Source organism: Salvelinus sp. IW2-2015, unplaced genomic scaffold (assembly GCF_002910315.2).
Source record: "Salvelinus sp. IW2-2015 unplaced genomic scaffold, ASM291031v2 Un_scaffold928, whole genome shotgun sequence".
Classification (NCBI taxonomy): Eukaryota; Metazoa; Chordata; class Actinopteri; order Salmoniformes; family Salmonidae; genus Salvelinus; species Salvelinus sp. IW2-2015.
In genome coordinates, this window is record NW_019942652.1 from 183,508 (window position 1) to 208,553 (window position 25,046).

The 25,046-nt window shown below is 42.7% G+C and overlaps 1 protein-coding gene across 1 annotated transcript in view; it reads right to left on the bottom strand.

Moving 5' to 3' along the window:
- The window catches only part of LOC112069197 (protein sidekick-2-like), an 87,996-nt gene that overhangs the window by 57,594 nt on the left and 5,356 nt on the right, over positions 1-25,046 (bottom strand). The window contains 12 exon segments of the mRNA XM_024136491.2: positions 13,330-13,465; positions 14,300-14,370; positions 14,904-15,007; positions 15,233-15,434; positions 16,110-16,304; positions 18,175-18,273; positions 18,500-18,689; positions 18,875-18,990; positions 22,797-23,034; positions 23,296-23,446; positions 23,781-23,890; positions 24,026-24,147. Coding sequence (XP_023992259.2) covers positions 13,330-13,465; positions 14,300-14,370; positions 14,904-15,007; positions 15,233-15,434; positions 16,110-16,304; positions 18,175-18,273; positions 18,500-18,689; positions 18,875-18,990; positions 22,797-23,034; positions 23,296-23,446; positions 23,781-23,890; positions 24,026-24,147 — 1,734 coding nt within the window.

Genomic DNA, 25,046 nt, shown 5'->3' on the forward strand with positions numbered 1-25,046 from the left:
TATATTTTCGGTTAAAATTGAATTTACAGGAGTGTCATCGGAAGAATTCTGAGAAGGTTAGTGAAAAAAATAATAATATTTTGGCGTGGATTAGCGTTATAGCGCTCTTTGGCTTGGAATCGATGCTCTTGTAACGTTTTTCACATGTGGTATGCTAACTTATCGATTTATTGTGTTTTCGCTGTAAAGCGTTAGAAAATCTGAAATATGTCTGAAATCACAAGAACTGGGTTTTCCATTGCTATGCTGTCTATTCTTATGAAATGTTTATGATGAGTTATTGGTCATACACGTTGCTCTATCTAGTTATTCTAGTCATTGTGTGATGGTCGGTGCAATTGTATAAACTGTGATTTCTACCTGAAATATGCACTTTTTCTAACAAAAACTATCCTATCACATGAATATGTTATCAGACTGTCATCTGAAGAGGTTTTTTCTTGTTGTGTTAGTGGATATAATATCTTAGTTGAGGCCGAATTGGTGATAGCACACTGAAGAGTAAGAAAATGATGAGGTAGAATAGTGGTGTATTTTGCTAACGTGGTTAGCTAATAGATTTACATATTGTGTCTTCCCTGTAAAACATTTTAAAAATCTGAAATGTGGCTTTATTCACAAGATTTGTATCTTTCATTAGGTGCTTGGACTTGTGATTTAATGATATTTAGATGCTACTATCTACTTGTGAAGCTAGCTAGCTATGCTAATCAGTGTGTGGGGGGTGGGGGTGCTCCCGGATCCGGGATTGATACTCGTGAAAGGGTGGTTAAAGAATTGAAAGGCCATGCTACCAAATACTAATTGAGTGTATGTAAACTTCTGACCCACTGGGAATGTGATGAAATAAATTAAAGCTGAAATCAGTCATTCTCTCTACCATTATTCTGACATTTCACATTCTTAAAATAAAGTGGTGATCCTAACTGACCTAAGACAGGGAATTTTTACTAGGATTAAATGTCAGGAATTGTGAAAAACGGAGTTTAAATGTATTTGGCTAAGGTGTATGTAATCTTCCGACTTCAACTGAATACAGTGGGGAGAACAAGTATTTGTTTCTGTACCAAATATTAAGTTCTGCTTTTCTGATGTATCAAATACTTATGTCATGCATTAAAATGCAAATGAATTACTTAAAAATCATACAATGTGATTTTCTGGATTTTTGTTTTAGATTCCGTCTCTCACAGTTGAAGTGTACCTATGATAAAAAATTACAGACCTCTACATGCTTTGTAAGTAGGAAAACCTGCAAAATCGGCAGTGTATCAAATACTTGTTCTCCCCACTGTATATATATATACACACAGTGCTTTCGGAAAGAATTCAGACCCCTTGACCTTTTCTACATTTTGTTACGTTACAGCTTTATTCTGAAATGGATAAAATATTTTCTCCCCCTCATCAATCCACACACAATACCCCATAATGACAAAGCAAAATTAAAAAAATATATATATATTTATAATAAAAAGAAAAGGGAAATATTACATTTACATAAGTATTCAGACCCTTTACTCAGTACTTTGTTGAATCCCCTTTGGCACTGATTACAGCCTCGAGTCTTCTTGGGTATGACGCTACAAGATTGGCACACTTTTGGGGAGTTTCTCCCATTCTTCTCTGCAGATCCTCTCAAGCTCTTTCAGGTTGTATGGGGTGCGTCGCTGCACACTATTTTCAGGTTTTTCATCCCAGATGGCATCCCAGCCGCGTCCTCAGAGCATGCGCAGACCAGCACACATGCTTCAAGATGGCTACCATTGTTCCTGTCCCCAAGAAAGCAAAAGTAACTGAACTAAATGACTATCACATTGTGGCACTCACTTCGGTCATCATGAAGTACTTCGAGAGACTAGTCAAGGATCACATCACCTCCACCCTACCTGATACCCTAGACCCACTTCAATTTTCTTACCACCCCAATAGATCCACAGACGATGCAATCGCCATCGGACTGCACACTGCCCTATCCCATCTGGACAAGAGGAATACCTATGTAAGAATACTGTTTATTGACTATAGCTCAGCATTCAACCCCAAAGTACCCTCCAAGCTCATCATTAAGCTTGAGTCCCTGGGTATGGACCACGCCCTGTGCAACTGGGTCTTGAACTTCCTGACGGGCCATCTCRCCAGGGGGTGAAGGTAGGAAACAACACCTCCACTTCGCTGATCCTCAACACTGGGGCCCAAAAGGGTGCGTGCTCAGCCCCCTCCTGAGTTACGGAGTTACCTCCGTTGCAGAGGATAATTGACCAAGCATTATCACTATTGGAGACAGCTTTTAAGTTTTACAAGAGTCTTTTATACAGCTGAAACTTGTTTTAAATGCAAAGAAAACCCATTTTATGATTTTTAATAGGTTCAAAAAGTTGGTTGAAAATACACTTGCACTTACGAGCTAAGATGGTTCTCGAATTAATCAGGTCTCTGCATATAAATACTTAGGGATATGGTTGGAAGATAAACTGTCTTTTAAAATGCATATTGACAAACTTTGTAAACGACAAAAAATCAAAGCTAGGCTTCCTCTATAGAAACAGGACTTGTTTTTCCTCTACAAATAGAAGACAAATTGTGCAAGCTACTTTTATGTCTGTTAGATTATGGGGATATTATTTACATGCATGCTACGGCATCAACACTTAAATCGCTGGATGCTACTTATCATTGCGCACTTAGGTGCACTAGCTACATAACTCACCACTGTGTTTTATATCAAAATGTGGGTTGGGGACTTCACTGTCCGTGAGATGAGAACAACATGCTCTCGTGTTTGTCTATAAAGCACTTCTGAATAAGCTACCTTCTTATTTATCATCACTCATCAACATTAGAATTAGAATTCCTAAAACCAGGTCTCAACATGGATTACACTTGAGGCCCATGCGATTTCCACAGAGTTGGGTATGGCTGCCTTTTCCTGTTATGCTCCTTGCTTATGGAATAGCCTGCAGACTAAATTTAAACTTGAGACTCTTGTCCCCCTGTTGCCCATTTTAAATATTTATTGGAGGATTTCTTTTTGTATTGCTTGTAACTGTTTCGGGTAATGCAAGTTATTGTGCTGTTAGGGGAATAACCTATGTTGCTGTATTTTTTTGTGTTATCTGTGATCGTTTTGTTCGTCTTGTGTAGTTTCTTAATCATTGTACTGTATGTGTAAACATGTATATGCAGGGCCCAGCTGTAAAAGAGACCTTGGTCTCAGTCTGTGTTCCTTGTTGGAATAATATTAACCTTTACTTCTTGCAACTATAGGGGGTGCTGTTCCGCATTAGCATTTTTTGGTCTCCAAATTAAACTGCCTCGTGCTCAATTCCTGATCGTACAATATGCATATTATTGTTATTATTGGATAGAAAACACTTTCTAGTTTCTATAGCCGTTGGAATTTTGTCTCTGAGTGGTACAGAACTACTTCTACAGCACTTTTCCTGACAGGGAGTCAGATTTCAGAAATTTTGACCCCTGATCTGGGGTCGGTTTTAAGGTGCCTGTAAATGCTATGGAGAAACCGACACTGCTACGTCTTCCTCTGGGTGTCAGTACGTCATGACGTTTTGAATGGAGTCGATTGCGCAATCAGAGCCACTATAAAACAACAAAACGTGAAGTACCGTTCTTTCCCTTCGTGCGTCTCACGCAAGATGGACATCGGATTTGCCTCCTTCCAAATGGTTGTTTAGCAAGCAATATTTCTCCGGTCATGTTTTTACTCGTTATAGTTGTTAAAAACATCATAATGTAGTTAATTTGAACCGTTTTATAGCAATTTATATCCGTTTAGTGCGATTTGAGGAATTTCTTTGTCGTGCACTTTAAAGCTTTGGGCACGTTTCGGGGTCTCGGTCGATGTTAGTGGACATTTCGAAGGACAGAGGACATCTATCGACCAAAAGAAGATTAGACCCAAGAAAGGATACATTGCCCAAGAATCTGATGGAAATACCTCATAGTAAGAAATATTTAATATGATAAATCGTTTGTTTCTGTCGAAATATTTTAAACGCATTTTCCGCCATTTTGTTTGTTTACGCTTCACTTGGCGAACCCTGTATTGCACAGTAAGGATAATTTTAGAAATGTGAATCAGCGGTTGCATTAAGAACTAATTTGTCTTTCGATTCCTGTCACCCTGTATTTTTTAGTCAAGTATATGATTAGCTTTCGATTAAACTAGATCACTCTGAAAGATGACGTCCGACATTTTGAGGCTTGATCTACTATTTTTCATTGTATAACCACGGTTTTGTATGGCTAAATTATCATTTCGAAACAAACTCTATATATGTTGTAAAATGATGTTACAGGAGTGTCATCGGAAGAATTCTGAGAAGGTTAGTGAAAAATTAATATATTTTGGCGATGATTACGTTATAGCTCTCTTTGGCTTGAATCGATGCTCTGGTAACGTTTGCACATGTGGTATGCTAACTTATCGATTTATTGTGTTTTCGCTGTAAAACGCTTAGAAAATCTGAAATATTGTCTGAAATCACAAGATCTGTGTATTCCATTGCTATGCTTTGTCTATTTTTATGAAATGTTTTATGATGAGTAAATTGGTCATACACGTTGCTCTCTGTAGTAATTCTAGTCGAGTTGTGATGGTCGGTGCAATTGTAAACTGTGATTTTCTACCTGAAAATATGCAAATTTTTCTAACAAAACCTATCTTATACCATAAATATGTATCAGACTGTCATCTTATGAGGTTTTACTTGGTTAGTGGCTATTTATATCTTTATTTGGCCGAATTAGTGATAGCTACTGATGCAGGAAAAAAATGGTGTAGTTAAAAAAGTGGTGTATTTTGCTAACGTGGTTAGCTAATAGATTTACATATTGTGTCTTCCCTGTAAAACATTTAAAAAAACAGAAATGAATGGTTTATTCACAAGATCTGTATCTTTCATCTGGTGTCTTGGACTTGTGATTTAATGATATTTAGATGCTACTATCTACTTGTGAAGCTATGCTAGCTATGCTAATCAGTGTGTGGGGGGGGTGGGGGTGATCCCGGACCCGGGTAGAGGCTCGTGAAAGGTTAACACCCATCCCGGATCCGGGAGCATCCTCATCAGTAAAAGCTGACTAGCATAGCCTAGCATAGCGCCACAAGTAAATAATAGCATATAAATATCATGAAATCACAAGTCCAATACAGCAAATGAAAGATAAACATCTTGTGAATCCAGCCATCGTTTCCGATTTTTAAAATGTTTTAACAGCGAAAACACAATATGTATTTCTATTAGCTAACCACAATAGCCAAAGACTCAACCGCATATTTTCACCATGTTTCTACCGCATAGGTAGCCATCACAAAACCGACCACATAGAGATATAATTAGTCACTAACCAAGAAACAAATTCATCAGATGACAGTCTTATAACATGTTATACAATAAATGTATGTTTTGTTCGAAAATGTGCATATTTGAGGTATAAATCATAGTTTTACATTGCAGCTACCATCAAAAATATCACCAAAGCAGCCAGAAAATTACAGAGAGCACGTGAAATACCTAAATACTCATCATAAAACATTTATGAAAATACATGGTGTACAGCAAATGAAAGATAAACATCTTGTGAATCCAGCCAATATTTCGATTTTTTAAGTTTTTACAGCGAAAACACAATATAGCTTTATTATAGCTTACACAATAGCCAAACACACAACCGCATTTATTCACCGCATAGATAGCCAGCAAAAGATATAAAATGAATCACTAACCTTGACCAACTTCATCAGATGACAGTCTTATAACATCAGGTTATACAATACACTTATGTTTGTTCGAAAATGTGCATATTTAGAGCTGCAAACCGTGGTTATAACATTGTGAATATGTAGCATCGATTCACCAGAATGTCCGGAGCTATTTTGGACACTCACCTAATCTGACCAAAGAACTCATCATAAACTTTACATAAAAATACTTGTTGTATGGCAAATGAAAGATACACTGGTTCTTAATGCAACCGCCGTGTTAGATTTTTTAAATAACTTTACCATAACAAACAGCTTGCGTTATTGCGAGACAGCGCCCGCCAAACGGCGGAGAATAGAAATAACATTTTCCACAGAAATACGAAATAACATCATAATTGTTCTTACTTTTGGTGAGCTTCCATCAGAATCTTACAAGGAGTCCTAGTCCAGAATAAATAGTTGTTTGGTTTTAGAATGTCTTTTCTCCTGTCGAATTCGCACACATGCTAGCCAATGTTGATGACGTTCCCAATTTCTCTCGACGCAAAGAACGGAAAACCCGAAAGTCCCAATAAACGTTGAATAATCTGATAAAACTCGTTGAAAAAACCTACTTACGATGTTATTATCACATGTATCAAATAAAATCAGAGCCGGAGATATTAGCCGTGTATACCGAACGCTATCAGAAGACAATATGGAGGTGCTGCCGCGCCTAGGTAGAGAAAGGAAATTCCTGACCTGCCACTCCAAAAGCTCTTGTTCGACCTCAGATCAAGCTAGACACCACATTCCACTTCCACTGCCTGTTGACATCTAGTGGAAGGCGTATGAAGTGCATGCATATCGATAAATATTAGGCAATTGAATAGGCAGGCCCTGAAATAGAGCCTCGTTTTCAGATTTTTCACTTCCTGTCTGGAGTTTGCTGCAAAATGAGTTCTGTTTTACTCACAGATATAATTCAAACAGTTTTAGAAACTTGAGAGTGTTTTATATCCAATAGTAATAATAATATGCATATTGTATGATCTAGAATAGAGTACGAGGCCGTTTAAATTGGGCACATTTTTTCCAAAGTGAAAATAGCGCCCCCCTATTGACAAGAAGTTCATTAGAGATACCAGCCTCAGAAATTGTACCCCAAATAAATGCTTCACAGAGTTCAAGTAACAGACACATCTCAACATCAACTGTTCAGAGGAGACTGTGTGAATCAGGCCTTAATGCACAAATTGCTGCACTAGCACTACTAAAGGACACCAATAAGAAGAAAAAACATGAGCAATGGTCTGGAGTCCAAATTGGAGATTTTTAGTTCCAACCGCCGTGTCTTTGTGACACGCGGTGTCTGTGAACAGATGACCTCCACGTGTATTTAAGACCGTAAAGCACAGAGGAGGAGATGTTATGGTGTTGGGGTGCTTTGCTGGTGACACTGTTTGTGATTTATTTAGAATTCAAGGCACACTTAACCAGCATGGCTACTACAGCATTCTGCAGCGATACGCCATCCCATCTGGTTTGGGCTTATTCGGACTATGATTTTTAATTTTTTCAACAGGACAATGACCCAACACACCTACAGGCTGTGTAAGGGCTATTTGACCAAGAAGGAGAGTGATGGAGTGCTGCATCAGATGTCCTGGCCTCCACAATCACCCAATCTCAACCAAATTGAGAAGATTTGGGTTGAGTTGGACCGCAGAGTGAAGGAAAAGCAGCCAACAAGTGCTCAGCATATGTCCTATTTTGAAGGAGCATAACTCCTTCAAAATGGTTGGCAAAGCATTCCAGGTGAAGCTGGTTGAGAGAATTCCAAGCGTGTGCAAAGCTGTTTTCAAGGCAAAGGGTGGCTATTTGAATCTCAAATATATTTTGATTTGTTTAACACTTTTTTGTTGCTAAATGATTCCATATGTGTTATTTCATAGTTTTGTGTTCACTATTATTCTGCAATGTAGAAAATAGTACAAATAAAGAAAAACCTTTGTCCTAAAACTTTTGACCGGTAATGTACATAGACTTGAAATCACTGGCCACTTTAATAATGGAACACTAGTCACTTCAATAATGTTTACATATTTACATTACTCATCTCATATGTATATACTGTATTATATCCTATTCTACTGTATATTAGTTTATGCCGCTCTGACATTGCTCGTCCATATATTTAGAWATTCTTAATTCCATTCCTTTACATAGATATGTGTGTATTGTATGTATTGATGTAAAATTGTTACATATTACTTGTTAGATATAACTGCACTGTTGGAGCGAGAAACACAAGCATTTCACTACCTCCAATAACATCTACTAAACACGTGTATGTAACCAAGAAAATTTGATTTGCCTCTCCAGAGATGTTCCATCAGGTTCAACTCTGGGCTCTGGCGTGGCCACTCAAGGACATTCAGAGACTTGTCCCGAAGCCATTCCTGCATTGTTTTGGCTGTGTGCTGATTAAACTAATCATGTAAATGTAATTAACTAGGAATTCGGGGCACCAAGCAAAATATTCAGATTACAAAGTMATAATTTTCCTAATATAACTCTTCAGATATTTTAATATCTGATCAATTAGTCTTCTAATTATTGAATTATTCTTTACCTCACATTAGTCTCATTCTGAACGTCGTAAATTGTTGGTTATCTGCTCGAACCCAGCCTTTACTATGAATCATCCATACACCAATTGTCTTAATCATTTATTTACTAACTAAATAATCACAAAAATGCATAAACAATCAAACAGTAGAAAAGGTTTCAAGGAAATTATAGGGGAGGTTCCCTAGTGGGCTAAGCTGATATGACGGCTTGGTGGACAAAGGGAAGTGGGTGTGTACTGAGAACAGGCGGGAAGGAAAAAGGAATCATTACACAGTTGATAATTATACTAATTGAAATGCTAATCCTTTGCACATGAATGCTCACTCATTCGGAGCATCTCTCTCTCTCTGCTTCCCTGAAGTCTTTCGTAGTTAGAATGGATACTTCAGAGTACCATTCAGAAATGTTCTCATTGACAGATGTTTTGGCGGTTGTCGGCATTCACAATCCCAGGTTTACATAATTTCTAGCTGAAGACTAGTAATTAGTATCTAAGATTTGCTCTTATTGTGTAGGGATCGATAGTCTCAGAGTTTAACCATTTCCTGCCGTGTAGCCAATATTCCACGTGGTATGGTTAGGAATTCAACAACCATTACAACCTTAGCTTATTCTGAGGTTTTTGTGGCCTGAAGAGGATTTCCTCAGGAGGGGGTTTTATTCGTAACAATAGAAAAGGAGGTTCTATGACGTCAGATCATGTCTGTGCTCACGGGGGCGGGCCAATGACTTAGTTAAACTTTAAAGGGAATACAATTCTCTCACATTAAAGGTTTAACATCAGATTACCATAATCTCATAAAATGTTCATTCTTTACTCATTTTTTATACAAGAATTAGATGCAAACCCCATAATTGAAGAATGTACATATTAGAGAATATAACAGAAAGGGCTCAGGGCAGCCGAGCGGAAATGGAGGAAAACTCGCCTCCCTGCGGACCTGGCATCCTTTCACTCCCTCCTCTCTACATTTTCCTCTTTCTGTCTCTGCTGCTAAAGCCACTTTCTACTACTCTAAAATCCAAACATCTTGCCCTAACCCTAGGAAGCTCTTTGCCACCTTCTTCCTCCTCCTGAATCCTCCTCCCCTCCCCCCCCTCCTCCCTCTCTGCAGATGACTTCGTCAACCATTTTGAAAGAAGGTCGACGACATCCGATCCTCGTTTGCTAAGTCAAACGACACCGCTGGTTCTGCTCACATGCTACCCTGTGCTCTGACCTCTTTTCTCCCCTCTCTCTCCAGATGAAATCTCGCGTCTTGTGACGCCGCCGCCCAACAACCTGCCCGCTTGACCCTATCCCCTCTCTTCTTCTCCAGACCATTTCCGGAGACCTTCTCCCTTACCTCACCTCGCTCATCAACTCATCCCTGACCGCTGGCTACGTCCCTTCCGTCTTCAAGAGAGCGAGAGTTGCACCCCTTCTTGAAAAAACCTACACTCGATCCTCCGATGTCAACAACTACAGACCAGTATCCCTTCTTTCTTTTCTCTCCAAAACTCTGGAACGTGCCGTCCTTGGCCAGCTCTCCCGCTATCTCTCTCAGAATGACCTTCTTGATCCAAATCAGTCAGTTTCAAGACTAGTCATTCAACTGAGACTGCTCTTCTCTGTATCACGGAGGCGCTCCGCACTGCTAAAGCTAACTCTCTCTCCTCTGCTCTCATCCTTCTAGCACCTATCGGCTGCCTTCGATACTGTGAACCATCAGATCCTCCTCTCCACCCTCTCCGAGTTGGGCATCTCCGGCGCGGCCCACGCTTGATTGCGTCCTACCTGACAGGTCGCTCCTACAGGTGGCGTGCGGAGAATCTGTCTCCTCACCACGTGCTCTCCACCACTGGTGTCCCCAGGGCTCTGTTCTTGGCCCTCTCCTATTCTCGCTATCACCAAGTCACTTGGCTCTGTCATAACCTCACATGGTCTCTCCTATATTGCTATGCAGACGCACACAACTAATCTTCTCCTTCCCCCTTCTGATGACCAGGTGGCGAATCGCATCTCTGCATGTCTGGCGACATATCAGTGTGGATGACGGATCACCACCTCAAGCTGAACCTCGGCAAGACGGAGCTGCTCTTCCTCCCGGGGAAGGACTGCCCGTTCCATGATCTCGCCATCACGGTTGACAACTCCATTGTGTCCTCCTCCAGAGCGCTAAGACCTTGGCGTGATCCTGGACAACACCTGTCGTTCTCAACTAACATCAAGGCGGTGGCCCGTTCCTGTAGGTTCATGCTCTACAACATCCGCAGAGTACGACCCTGCCTCACACAGGAAGCGGCGCAGGTCCTAATCCAGGCACTTGTCATCTCCCGTCTGGATTACTGCAACTCGCTGTTGGCTGGGCTCCCTGCCTGTGCCATTAAACCCCTACAACTCATCCAGAACGCCGCAGCCCGTCTGGTGTTCAACCTTCCAAGTTCTCTCACTGCACTCCCCCGCTCCTCCGCTCTCTCCACTGGCTTCCAGTTGAAGCTCGCATCCGCTACAAGACCATGGTGCTTGCCTACGGAGCTGTGAGGGGAACGGCACCTCAGTACCTCCAGGCTCTGATCAGGCCCTACACCCAAACAAGGGCACTGCGTTCATCCACTCTGGCCTGCTCGCCTCCCTACCACTGAGGAAGTACAGTTCCCGCTCAGCCCAGTCAAAACTGTTCGCTGCTCTGGCCCCCAATGGTGGAACAAACTCCCTCACGACGCCAGGAAAGCGGAGTCAATCACCACCTCCGGAGACACCTGAAACCCCACTCTTTAAGGAATACCTAGGATAGGATAAAGTAATCCTTCTCACCCCCCCCCCCCCCCTTAAAAGATTTAATGCACTATTGTAAAGTGCTGTTCCACTGGATGTCATAAGGTGAATGCACCAATTTGTAGTTGCTCCTGGATAAGAGCGTCTGCTAAATGACTTAAATGTAAATGTAAATATAGTTATGTGTGTTTCCTGTCCTCTCTGAGGTCACCAAATGAAACACACTCATCATACCCGCCCCTTACGTGTCCATGGACCATTCCAACCTCCTCACAAGTGGACATATTGTATCAAATTCCCATTTTGGGGATTTAGGAGTTTGCCACGTGAAATCCTTTGTCTACCTATGTGTCTCTCTTTCTGCATGGCCTGGGGGAGAGAGTCTCCTCCAGGATTTTACAACCTGAGATAACAGAACCTGGGTGTAGGAGAGAGAGAGGGGGATGCCACGATCTATACCCAGAAAGGGCCACGTCATGACAGTGCTTAGGGTCATTGTCCTTCTGGATGGTGAACCTTCGCCCCACACTGAGGTCCTGAGCGATCTGGAGCAAGTTTTAATCAAGGATCTCTCTGTACTTTGCTCCGTTCATCTTTTGCTCTATCCTGAGTAGTCTCCCAMTCCCTGCCGTTGAAAAACAGAAACACAGCATGATGTTGCCACTCCCATGCTTCACCGTAGGGATGGTGCCAGGTTTCCTCCAGACGTGACATTTGGCATTCAGGCCAAARAGTTCAATCTTGGTTTCATCAGACCAGATCTTGTTTCTCTTGGTCTGAGAATCTTTAGGTTCCTTTTGGCAAACTCCAAGCGGCTGTCATGTGATTAGAGAGTTGGGTCAGTAACCAAAAAGGTCGCTGAATCCAATCCCCGAGCTGACAAGGTAAAAATCTGTCGTTCTGCCCCTGAGCACTGTTCCCCAGGCGCCGAAGACGTGGATGTCGATTAAGGCAGCCCCCCGCACCTCTCTGATTCAGAGGGGTTGGGTTAAATGCGGAAGACACATTTCAGTTGTACAACTGACTAGGTATCCCTCTTTCCCCCCATGTGCCTTTTACTGAGGAGTGGCTTCCGTCTGGCCACTCTACCATAAACACCTGATTGTTGGAGTGCTGCAGAGATGGTTGTCATTCTGGAAGGTTCTCCCATCTCCACAAAGGAACTCTGGAGCTCTGCCAGAGTGACAATCGCGTTCTTGTTCACGTCCCTGACCAAGGCCCTTCTCCCCCGATTTCTCAGTTTGGCCAGGCAGCCAGCTCTAGGAAGAGTCTTGGTGGTTCCAAATATCTTTCATTTAAGAATAATGGAGGCCACTGTGTTCTTGGAGACCTTGCTGCATAAATGTTTTGGTACCCTTCCCCAGATCCGTGCCTCGACATAATACTGTCTCGGAGCTCTACGGAGAATTCCTTTGACCTCATAGCTTGGTTTTTGCTCTGATATGCATTGTCAACTGTGGGACCTTATATAGACCGGCGTGTGCCTTTCCAAATCATGTCCAATCAATTGAATTTACTATGGGTGGACTCCAATAAAATTGTAGAAACATCTCAACAATGACCAATGGAAACAGGATGCACCTGAGCATCCTGAGCTTAATTTCCAGTCTCATAGCAAAAGGTCTGAAAACTGTTTTTGATTTTTAATACATTGCAAACATAAAAAAAAAACTGTTTTACTTTTGTCAGTATAGGGTATTGTGTGTCGACTGATGAGGAAAAAAATGAATTTWATAAATTTTATAAGGCTGTAACGTAACAAAATGTGGAAAAAGTCAAGGTGTCTGAATACTTTCCAAAGGCACTGTATACATAACAAAATGTAGCTAATATTTTCTTACTTACTTAAAAAAAACTCTGCTTAAGGGCTTGTAAGTAAGTATTTCACTGTAAAGTCTACACCTGTTGTATTTGGTACATGTGACAAATACAATTTGATGTGACTGTTCTGCAAGAACCAGTGAAAAACCCACACAATCATAGAAACCCACACTAACTTCATCAAAGAGAAATGAAACATCACACAGACCGAGCAGATAGTAGAAGACTATTAGAAGGGACTGATTCTAAGAGGTGTAGTGTCAGGTGTCAGGCACAGCCAGTGTTACAGGAAGACAATATAGGAGAATGTTTGGTACACGTTCTGATGGAGTTCTGTGTGGCCTTGTTGAGAGATGGTGGTTGATGTGAGGTTGTAGGAGCGTTGTGGGGAGGTTATGACACTACTCACAGTTGAGCTCGGTCCAAGTATTGGAGGGGCTGTTGGCGGTGCGTACGGAGAAGCTGCGGAGGCGGTCGTACATGAGCTCCCGGTACCGTATCCGGAAACCAAGGAGGATACCGTTAATCTTCTCCTCAGACGGATGCTGTGATGACAACACATAACGTGAGACTACCATTAGGTCATGTTCAACATAGTCTCTTTCACGGACAGTCATATTTACAAAGCCAAGCAAGCTAACTAGATATTTGATTAAAAATAATAATATATTTAATTTATAACTCGCTTTACGATCATCCGATTTATGGCAAGCCCTTTCCGGCAAAGCATGGCCAGTGTACAACAGGACTAAGATAAAGATTCAAAAATCCCCAGACAACCGGAGCTCATCCATGGCTGACTCACACAGACATAAATCCCCAGACAACCGGAGCTCATCCATGGCTGACTCACACAGACAGAAATCCCCAGACAACGAGCTCATCCATGGCTGACTCACACAGACAGAAATCCCCAGACAACGAGCTCATCCATGGCTGACTCACACAGACAGAAATCCCCAGACAACTGGAGCTCATCCATGGCTGACTCACACAGACAGAAATCCCCAGACAACTGGAGCTCATCCATGGCTGACACACACAGACAGAAATTCTCCTGTTGTAAAACATTAGATAACAGGGCCAGAACAAATGGAAAATAGAGGAGTGAGAGAGAGAACAGGGGAAAGAGAGAAGAGTTTGGATGTCTCGGTGTAAAACTCCTACAGGTAGTAACCTGGGAACTCTCCATCTCCAGTTAATGACCTGCTAATTCAGGTGTTAGTGTTAGAGAGAGGAGGTGTGTGTTCCACTCAGTCTAAGTACACCCTATTCACCGTGCTACCCTCTCATTACCATCCACTGACTGACAGATGACTGGGTTTTACTGCGGATAGGAAGACAGACATCAGAACCAATCACCACCAGTCTCTTCTTACCTGCCAGCGAATCAGCACGGATGTAGTTGTGTGTGGTGTGACAGAGAGGATTGTGGGGGCTTCGTCAGGGGCTGCAACAGAAGGAGAGAAAAGAACAAAGGTTGAAAGCAAGGACAATTAGTTGAGTCTACCATCAGGCGCAAATAACTAACGCAGTGGTATTCACAGCATACATACACACAACTAAAGAGAACATATCACCCATTGGTAAACAAGTCAAATTTGGGCATGAGAATGATTTGAAGGAAGAACATTTCTTGAATTAAAGTTAGTTCTGCTCGGTTGACACTGTTTGGTTTTAAGTGCCCCCCCCCATCACACAGCAACCACAGATGGTGAAGATGACATCACCTATTCTGCTGCTGCCAATAATGTCCTCACCACAGCTATACATTAACTCATCCTGACATTCTACTCAGGGAAGGATTCTAACCCAACACTGATGTAAAACACACTTTAAAGAACCCCTGCTTACAAATGTGTCAATGTGGCAAATCCAAGGACAATGAAGACCAAATCATGTGAGGATAATATGATGTCCACAAGGATCTTTATTTTCAATGCAGTAAGATAACACAACGTGAAAAGAGTTCAAGTCTCTTACCGTCCTGTAGTGTGGTGATAACTTCACTCTCCTCGCTGTATTCACTGTCTCCTATGTCGTTGGTGGCTTTCACTCTAAACTGGTAGGACATGAAGGGCTTCAGCCTAGCAACAGAGATGTAACACATGACAACATCATTCTCAGTCGTTACAACATTTTTGTTCAATCTTTCAAGTTCCATTTAGGGCTAAGTGCAGCTTTTCCAAGCAAATATCTCAAATAGCTCTGCTCAAGGGTCTATACTGTGATAGGAAACCTCCCACTATATACCCCTGTTAGTGCACTGGGTAGGGTGCTAGGCATTGTGCTAGGTAGGGTGCATACTGTACCTGCCAACTATGTAGAAGCTGGACTCGTGGTTGACCGAGGCAGAGTGGACGGTCCAGTTGCTTTCAGGCAGTTCTCTCAGCTGCACGGTGTAGTAGCGGACCATAGAGAGGCCGTCACTGCCTGGTTCCCATGACAACAACACGCTGCGGGCCTGAACATTCTCTTGGGGCACCATGGGACGACCGGTGGGCTGAGGGCGAGCTGGGGGAGGAAAGAGGGGAGACAGAGAGGAAGAGAGAGGGGAAAACAGAGGGTGTTAAAGAGGCTAACAAGGTTAACAACAACAGTTCTATGATAACAGGAAGAAAGTTTGAACTGTGTACAAGTTCTTATCAGGTTAAACAAATGACCATACACAAACGGCTCAATCATTAGCCTACAGTACTCACTAACTTCAAGTGCTTGTGTAAAAACACTAAACAAATATCTTATTACTGCAGATGTAACCGGGCAGAATATGACTCATTAGAAACCAATGTGCTGAATCTGTAAACCACTATCAGATGAGATGAGTGTTTCTTCTAAACTGGATGGAATTCTCTGTTGTTTACGGTAACTGCCTGACTTAGCKCAGCCACTCAAACATTTTGTGTCAACCCTGAGAAAATAAACCTGTCTGCTCTCTAACACATGTAGACAATATTCTGTGGTATGCTCTAAAGTACAATAACTCATATGGTAATGTAACATACAACTTGTAGTACACAAAATACACAATCATTTCTGGAATGTCCTATAAGCTACAATAACTCATACTATAACTTTTCCATATGTTTCCATAGTAACCTCACTTTTTGGTATATTCAATAAGTACAATAACTCATACACTAATGTTATATAACACATCATCTGACATATCTTTCAATTCACATTTACCTCTCTTCTCTGTGGTGACCACCAGTGCCTCTGCGGCCTCCCCCCAGCCCTTGCGTGTCTGGGCTGTGATGCGGAACACGTATACTGACTCTTGTTTCAGGCCAGTCACCGTGTACTGGCGAGCACTCGGTTTTAACACGTCCACTGTGGCCGTGTTGCTATTGGTCGAGTTCAGACGATACGTGATCTGATAGGCTGAGAAGAGAAAAGAGAAAACACAACATGAAAGCATAGTCAGACACTATTAACTTGATGATTAAACTTAATGCCTGTCAACATTTCCTTCTGAAGATATGATGATTATCCTTAATGTCTGTCAACATTTCCTTCAGAAGATATGAGGATTATCCTTAATGTCTGTCAACATTTCCTTCAGAAGATATGATGATTATCCTTAATGTCTGTCAACATTTCCTTCAGAAGATATGATGATTATCCTTAATGTCTGTCAACATTTCCTTCAGAAGATATGATGATTATCCTTAATGTCTGTCAACATTTCCTTCAGAAGATATGATGATTATCCTTAATGTCTGTCAACATTTCCTTCAGAAGATATGAGGATTAACCTTAATGTCTGTCAACATTTCCTTCAGAAGATATGAGGATTAACCTTAATGTCTGTCAACATTTCCTTCAGAAGATATGGACACCCACATTTTAAAGTGGAACTGACAGTGTTTTAACTACTTTGCAGACAAACAGACAATCATATCATTCAAAAATATCAAATACCCCGTTTATGCTTCAAAAACATCTTCATTTGACTCAGCATTCCATGATGTACAGTAAGGCATTGTTGGCTAAATAGATGGATGCAGTTCAATGCATGATTAATATAATTCCCCAATACATTTCTTGGTAGTCCCAAAAAATATTGCTGTCGGGTTGTCAATGTACAAACAATGTACAGCTGGCCTGGTACATTGTTTGCTGCCGCCACCCATTCTGGATGCACTCTTTCAGTTTCAATATATTTTGAACAAAAACAGACGACCGGGAAGACGACTGGGAAGGCTGGGAATATCAATACAATCAAACTAGCAAGGGCAATGATCACAAGTCAGTCATAACGTGGCTAATAGGCTAGCGCACTTGTCAAACAAAGCCCGAGGGCTGAATAGGACACACAGGCGTGTATAAATTAGTAAACAGTCGAGCCATTAACTTTATAAAATTACAGCCTGATGCGCACGCATAGGTGAATTCAACTTCAATTGCGCTGCTTTCGTGTGTCCCATTTACAATGCGTAGCGGAGGGTTAAGTGTACAGACACATGCCAATCCTAGCTGGGCTACTAAAATGTTGCAGTCTGGCTTCGGTTTATAAAACTTGACAATAAATAACCAAAAAACTAAACCTGCAACAAAACACCATACAAAAGAGAAACATGTAGGCCTATTACAGCAACATTTGAGCAGTAGACTAGGTTGGGCTACTCAACTGACGTTGCAATACGTTTTGAGTGCGCCATACAGCGATGCTGCATTCAACCGCACTGGTGATCCATGCAGTGCAAAAAAATGAAAAACATGTTTGACATTTAAATGTCCTAACAATCTATAGCTACTTTTTTGTTATTTGGAGTTAGGGTCACAGCATATTATGCACATCTGCAAGCTAGCATAGCAGCAAAGGCTTGACAAATATTATTTATCTCTTTTGTTGTAATATGTTAAAATGCTATATTTAGCATCCTACTGCCCCACACGTTCGTGGGGCCACAGGAGGGGTGGACATTATAAAGGACCATATTTTTTCAAATAAAACAACGGGCAGTTTGAGTCGTGGCTGCAATGTTTGTGTCTTTTCAATATGACCAATGCGCTTATTGCAACAATTCTGGKAGTTCCACTTTAAGCCCTTTGAACCTGCCTGAAACATAATGGTGAACACAAGTATCAGGTTCTACGATGCTAGGTCAAAAGTTGGTTATAACTAAATCATCATAGTCAAGGTGATGTTGTTTTTGTTTGCTGTATGAGAGGGTCATTCTTGTGGAGTCTGAACAGGTTAAAGGTGAAAGGTCAAGGTCTGGTCAGGGTCAAAGGTCAAACCACATACCCAGGATGATACCATTAGGCTGGGACGGGGACTGCCAGATGAGACGCATCGAGGTGGTCCGCACCTCAGGGAACAGGATGCCCACTGGAGGGCCGGGCACTTGAGACGAGAGTGGCAGAGGGGTTAGACTATTTTACACCTCTTTCTTCACTTCAGATGCATTGGTTGACTGAATGGTGACGGGCATTGGTATACTATAATATCAAATTCTGGATAAGCTATTTGAAAGCTTGAAAATATCCTGTATCCACCACTACTTGATGTCTAGGGGCCCTACAGGTAGTATACATTTAGACAGGCATATATTAGGCTGCCCGGTGCATACCGTCGTCCAGAGTCCTCTCCAGTATGAGTGGTGAGCTGGGCATGCCGTCTCCGATGCGGGTGAAGGCCAGGACCTGGATCTCATAGAGGACGTATTTCCCCAGACCAGTCAGCTGGACACTGTGGCTGGCGTTCCCCTCCACTGTCCACAACTGGAGGGACGAGTCAGAGTCCTTCTCCCTATACAACACCTGAAAGAGGAGAGAATAGAAGAAAAGAGAGGATAGATGAGAAGAGTGGAGAAGAGAGGGAAGAAGAGAAGAGCAAAAGGAAGATATTGAATTGAGAGAGTGGGAGAGTGAGTAATGGAATTATTTTTGTGTACAGTATTGTATCCCTCTTGGAGGCGAGGGTGATGACTAAGCACCTCACACACCTTGTATCCCAAGATCAGTCCATTCCGGTCTGGTTCTGGTACTTCAAACCAGCGCACCAGGATACTGCTGGAGGTTGTGGCAAAGGCTGACACGTTGGTGGGGCCACAGGAGGGGACTGGAGGGAATAAAAAATTAAAAAAACTTTTCAGACCGAAATCCAGTTATTTTAAGCTGATGATACTGTTATTTATTGTTGTGCCTCGTCTCTCACAAAAGCTTCCCAGAACATGCAAACTGCTTTTTATACTGTTCAACATACCTTGTGTCAGTTGAAGCTTATCCTCATTACTGACAAAACTAAACTAATGTTGCTTTCTAAAGAAAGAAATAGACCTCTGAACCTTTCACCTATTACTACTTGTCAGGGCAATGAGATTGAGACTGTAACCTCATATAAATATCTTGGAATATATATTGATGACAGACTCTATTTTACATTGCATATTCAACAACGTACAAAACAATTTAAACTGATTCGGGATTTATTTTAGGAATAAGGCCTGTTTTTCTTTTGAAGCCAGGAGGCAAGTATCACCTACATTTATGCTTATACTAGACTATGGTGAAATGTTATATATGAATGCTTCCGCTCAGTGTTTGAGATCAATTGACACCCTTTACGATAGACCATTGATATTTATTTTAAACTGCAAAAKCCTTAAGCACCACTGCAKTTTATTTCCCAGGGTTGGATGGCCTTCTCTAGTCAATCATAGGCTCAGTCACTGGTATACTTTTATTTACATAGCCATTTTGGGTTTACTACCATTTTATTTGGCCATTTTTATTGTTCAGAAATGTGGAGGGTACTCTCTTAGTTCGCAGGACTTTATCCAGCTAACTGTTCCAAATGTCCGAACTGAAAAGCGTGCCCAGAGTAAACTGCCTGTGTCTCAGGCCCAGAAGCTAGAATATGCAAATATATCCAAAACTGTTGAAATAATGTCTGTGAGTATAACAGAACTCATATGGCAGGCAAAAACCTGAGAAAAATCCAACCAGGAAGTGGGAAATCTGAGGTTTGTAGTTTTTGCCTATCCAATATCCTGTGTCTATGGGGTCAGATTGCGCTTCCTAAGGCTTCCACTAGATGTCAACAGTCTCTAGAAAGTTGTTTCAGGCTTCTATTGTGAAAGGGGAGAGAATAAGACCACTCACAGTAAGTGGCTCAGCTGAAAGCCTTTAGTTATCGAGCGCGGCCGTGAGCGCGAGCTCCGTTCCCTTTCCTTTCTAATGACAACGGAATTGTCCGGTTGGAATATTATTGAAGATTTATGATTAAAACATCCTAAAGATTGATTATATACATCGTTTGACATGTTTCTACGAACTGTAATGGAACTTTTTTGACTTTTCGTATGGACTTTGAGCTCGCACTTTGTGTATTTGGATTACTGGACTAAACGCGTGAACAAAAAGGAGGTATTTGGACATAAAGATTAACTTTATCGAACAAAACAAACATTTATTGTCTAACATGGAGACCTGGGAGTGCCATCAGATGAAGATCATCAAAGGTAAGTGATTATTTTTAARGCTATTTCTGACTTTTGGGACACCTCTCCTTGGTTGGAAAATGGCTGTATGGTTTTCTGTGGCTAGGCGCTGACCTAACATAATCAAATGGTGTGCTTTCGCCGTAAAGCCTTTTTGAAATCGGACACAGCGGCTGGATTAAGAAGAAGTTTATCTTTTATCGTATGTATAACACTTGTAAATTGAATAATGTGTCCCTGAACAAAGAGGAGGTCAAAATCAAAAGTGACAGTCAGTATCTGGTGTGGCCACCAGCTGCATTAAGTACTGCAGTGCATCTCCTCCTCATGGACTGCACCAGATTTGCCAGTTGTTGCTGTGAGATGTTACCCCACTCTTCCACCAAGGCGCCTGCAAGTTCCCGAACATTTCTGGGGGGAATGGCCCTAGCCCTTACCCTCCGATCCAACAGGTTCCAGACGTGCTCAATGGGATTGAGATCCGGGCTCTTCGCTGGCCATGGCAGAACACTGACATTCCTGTCTTGCATGAAATCACGCACAGAACGAGCAGTATGGCTGGTGGCATTGTCATGCTGGAGGGTCATGTCACGATGAGCCTGCAGGGAGGGTACCACATGCGGGAGGAGGATGTCTTCCCTTTAACGCACAGCGTTGAGATTGCCTGCAATGACAACAAGCTCAGTCCGATAATGCTGTGACACACCGCCACCCCAGACCATAACGAACCCTCCACTTCCAAATCGATCCCGCCCCAGAGTACAGGCCTCGGTGTAATGCTKATTTCTTCGACGATAAATGCGAATTCGACTATCACCCCGTTGAGACAAAACCGCGACTCGTCAGTGAAGAGCACTTTTTGCCAGTCCTGTCTTTTCCGGCGACAGTGGGTTTGTGCCCATAGGCGACGTTGTTGCCGGTGATGTCTGGTGAGGACCTGCCTTAAAACAAGCCTACAAGCCCTCAGTCCAGATTCTCTCAGCCTATTGCAGACAGTCAGAGCACTGATGGAGGGACTGTGTGTTCCTGGTGTAACTCAGGTAGTTGTTGTTGCCATCCTGTACCTGTCCCGCAGGTGTGATGTTCGGATGTACCGATCCTGTGCAGGTGTTGTTACACGTGGTCTGCTACTGCGAGGACGATCAGCTGTCCGTCCTGTCTCCCTGCAGCGCTGTCTTAGGCATCTCACAGTATGGACATTGCAATTTATTGCCCTGGCCACATCTGCATTCCTCATGCGTCCTTGCAGCATGCCTAAGGCACGTTGAGGCAGATGAGCAGGGGCCATGGGCATCTTTCTTTTGGTGCTTTTCAGTCAGTAGAAAGGCCTCTTTAGTGTCCTAAGTTTTCATAACTGTGACCTTAATTGCCTACCGTCTGTAAGCTGTTAGTGTCTTAACGACCGTTCCCACGCATGCTACTTAATTGTTCATGATTCATTAAACAAGCATGGGAAACAGTGTTTAAACCCTTTACAATGAGATCTGTGAAGTTATTTGGATGTTTACGAATTATCTTTGAAAGACAGGGTCCTGAAAAAGGGACTTTTCTTTTTTTGCTGAGTTTATATGTGATGTTAAAGCTTTTGATTCTGATTCTGAAGATGTTGCTGGAGTGAGTGGAAAAAAGGAAAAAACACAGAGGAATTCCACATTGTAGCCCATGTGTTCCCAATTTCCTCCTCTACTCCCCACTCCCTAAAGTCTGGTAACCACAGTGACTGCACCAATGAAGAGAGAGAGAGAGAGCGAGAGAAGGCAGACAGACGGGTTGATGTCTGTTTCATGTGTCTCCATGAAGCAGAAAGAGTAAAACTACATTGGCCCCCATGCCATACACGTGGATAGCTAAAGTTCTAATATGCAGGAGGTCTGGGCCAAACCCACATATGGGTGAAAATAACCTGCACACAGTGTTGTGTGTGACTGAAACCTGGAATTATAGATCAGAATACTGGTTCTGAAGATCAGAATACTGGTTCTGTAGATCAGAATACTGGTTCTGAAGATTAAAATACTGGTTCTGAAGATCAAAATACTGGTTCTGAAGATCAAAATACTGGTTCAGTAGATCAGAATGCTGGTACTGTAGATCAGAATGCTGGTACTGTAGATCAGAATACTGGTACTGTAGATCAGAAATCTGGTTCTGTAGATCAGAATGCTGGTTCTGTAGATCAGAATGCTGGTTCTGTAGACATAGGCCATGCCTTTTAAGTCCTAAATTAATGAAGTGTGTAGGTCAAAGGCCCCCAAATTAAAGACTGAACATCAGTGCTGTGTGTGAGACTCCACCAATTGTTGAGATGTGAACAGTATCTGCATCCCAAATTTCACCTTATTCCCTATGGACCCTGGTCAAAAGTAGTGCACTATACTATATAGAGAATTAGGTGCCATTTGGGACAAAGGCAGTGTGATCTCACCAGACTCCCTGGTCCTTCCTCGGACAGGCTGGCTCCAGGGACCGGCCCCGATGCCGTTGAGAGCCTGAACCCTGACATCGTACTCTGTCCACTCCTCCAGGTCCTCGATGGTGAACTCCCTTTCCAGCCGGTCAGCGATCACATGGGTCAGCGCCCTGCCCTGGGAGCCTGTGCGGGAGTACTGGAGCCGGTATCCCACCACCTCTGGGTCCCCATTGTACTCCCACTCTGGTAGGGGCTGGGGGGGTAAGAGGTGGAGGTAGAGGTGGGGAGGGCGAGAGAGGGAGAGAGGGCGAGAGAGGGGGAGAGAGGGGAAGAGAGGGAGGGAGGGAGGGGGCGAGAGGGAGGGAGAGAGAGGGTGAGGGAGAGACAGAAATGAAAGAAAGAAAGGAGAGAGAAATCCACAATAATCAGTATAAATCAAACAGCCAGTCATCATCGCTTGATGATGAAACCAGAGCATCACATCATAATGTCAGTCTGTTGAGACGTCACGTACCACCCATCGGATCCACAGACTGGTCTCGCTGGCCGTGCGCAGGGTGACGTTAGCGGGGAACATATCTGGACGGGCCTGCAAGGTCTGGATCTTCCTTGAGGGCTGACTGGGAGGACTAGTCCCCACAATGTTCACCTGACGTATACGGAACCTACCGAGGGGGAGGGAAGTAACAAGAGCAAAGTCATCACAGGAGAGGTCCATAGGCCCAGAGGGCTCACGGCTCTATTCATTACATCTAAACTAGACTAGACTAACAGAGATCATGAAGCTGTATTGTTTTGAGTTAATGGGTCCCAGGAGTCTGTATAAGATGTTAGAGGTTAGGTACACTACCTGTAGAAGGGTTAGGAGTTAGAGGTTAGGTACACTACATGTAGAAAGGTTAGGGGGTTAGAGGTTAGGTACGCTACCTGTAGAAAGGTTAGGGATAAAGGTGTATATGGGTTAAGTATGGTAGAAGGTGTAGGGGTTAGTTACACTACCTGTAAAATGTGTACGGGTTTAGTCCTGGCACCTCCAGGGATCGGGCATCAGGCTCGTTGGGCAGCTGGTGAACAATCACCCAGTCCTCATTGTCTCCTATCACACTGACCTATACACAACAAATAGTACACTATAAGTAGTGCAGTATATAGGGAAAAGGAAGCCATTTGGGACTCAACCATAGTCGATGTTGGTCACAGATCAGGGGAGTGGTCAGAGACTTTCTCTGGGGAGAAGACCTTACCTGGGCCTCTACCTGCCAGCGAGAGATGGAGGTCTTTCCATCATAGCCAGGTTTGAACTGGAGGGTGATGGATCGAGGGCCGATGTTGGAGATGGCCATGTTGGTGGGAGGACCAGGCAGCTCTACACTCACACACACAGACAGAGACAGAGACAGAGACAGAGACAGAGACAGAGACAGAGAGACAGAGAGAGAGAGACAGAGACAGAGACAGAGACAGAGACAGAGACAGAGACAGAGACAGAGACAGAGACAGAGACAGAGACAGAGACAGAGAGTTTTAACACATATCGTTATTGACCATTTGAAAGGTGGGAATAATACAAGGAGAACAGGAAGGAACAGAGAGGGTATCAAGGGCCAGACAGGGCCTTTAATACAGTAAAGAGTTGAAGTAATGAGTCGACAGAAAACCTAATACAGTGGTATCTATGCCTAATGCAATGTTGTTTTTGACTCAAGTTTTTTTACATTACATTCTTTATCTTTTAAATCCTTACTGATTCAGGACTATGCTTCTACTACATTAAAATGCTAAAGATGTAAGGTACTTCTCCAATACTTCTCCAATAAGTTTAAACTAGAGACATCTGTTTGTTTTGCATTGGATGCGTCTTAATTCACATTGCTCTTCCTCTTCTGCGGTGAAAGGTTACAGAGGTAGAGCGGTGTTTGTCAGGCCATGAGACATCCCGAAAATCAGTCTCACAAAATCATCTGTAGCGTCCGAACGGTTTGACCTACAAACTATTATGGAAAGATGAGACTCCCACAAACATGATAGTGTTCTCCGTTTTGCCCTACGACCCTCACAAGCGTCTTAGAACTCGTCTGAATTCGGTACAGCTGATCTGCCAACTTCTTTCTGTAGCGTCCAAACAGTGTGGGCTGCACACTAATATGTGACTCTCACAAACATGTKCATGTCTGTTGTTTTGCTCTAGGARGCCCACAGGCCTCACAAGACTCATCTGAAGGTCCCCCGGTACCAGTTGAAATCAATGTAAGTACAGTATACATG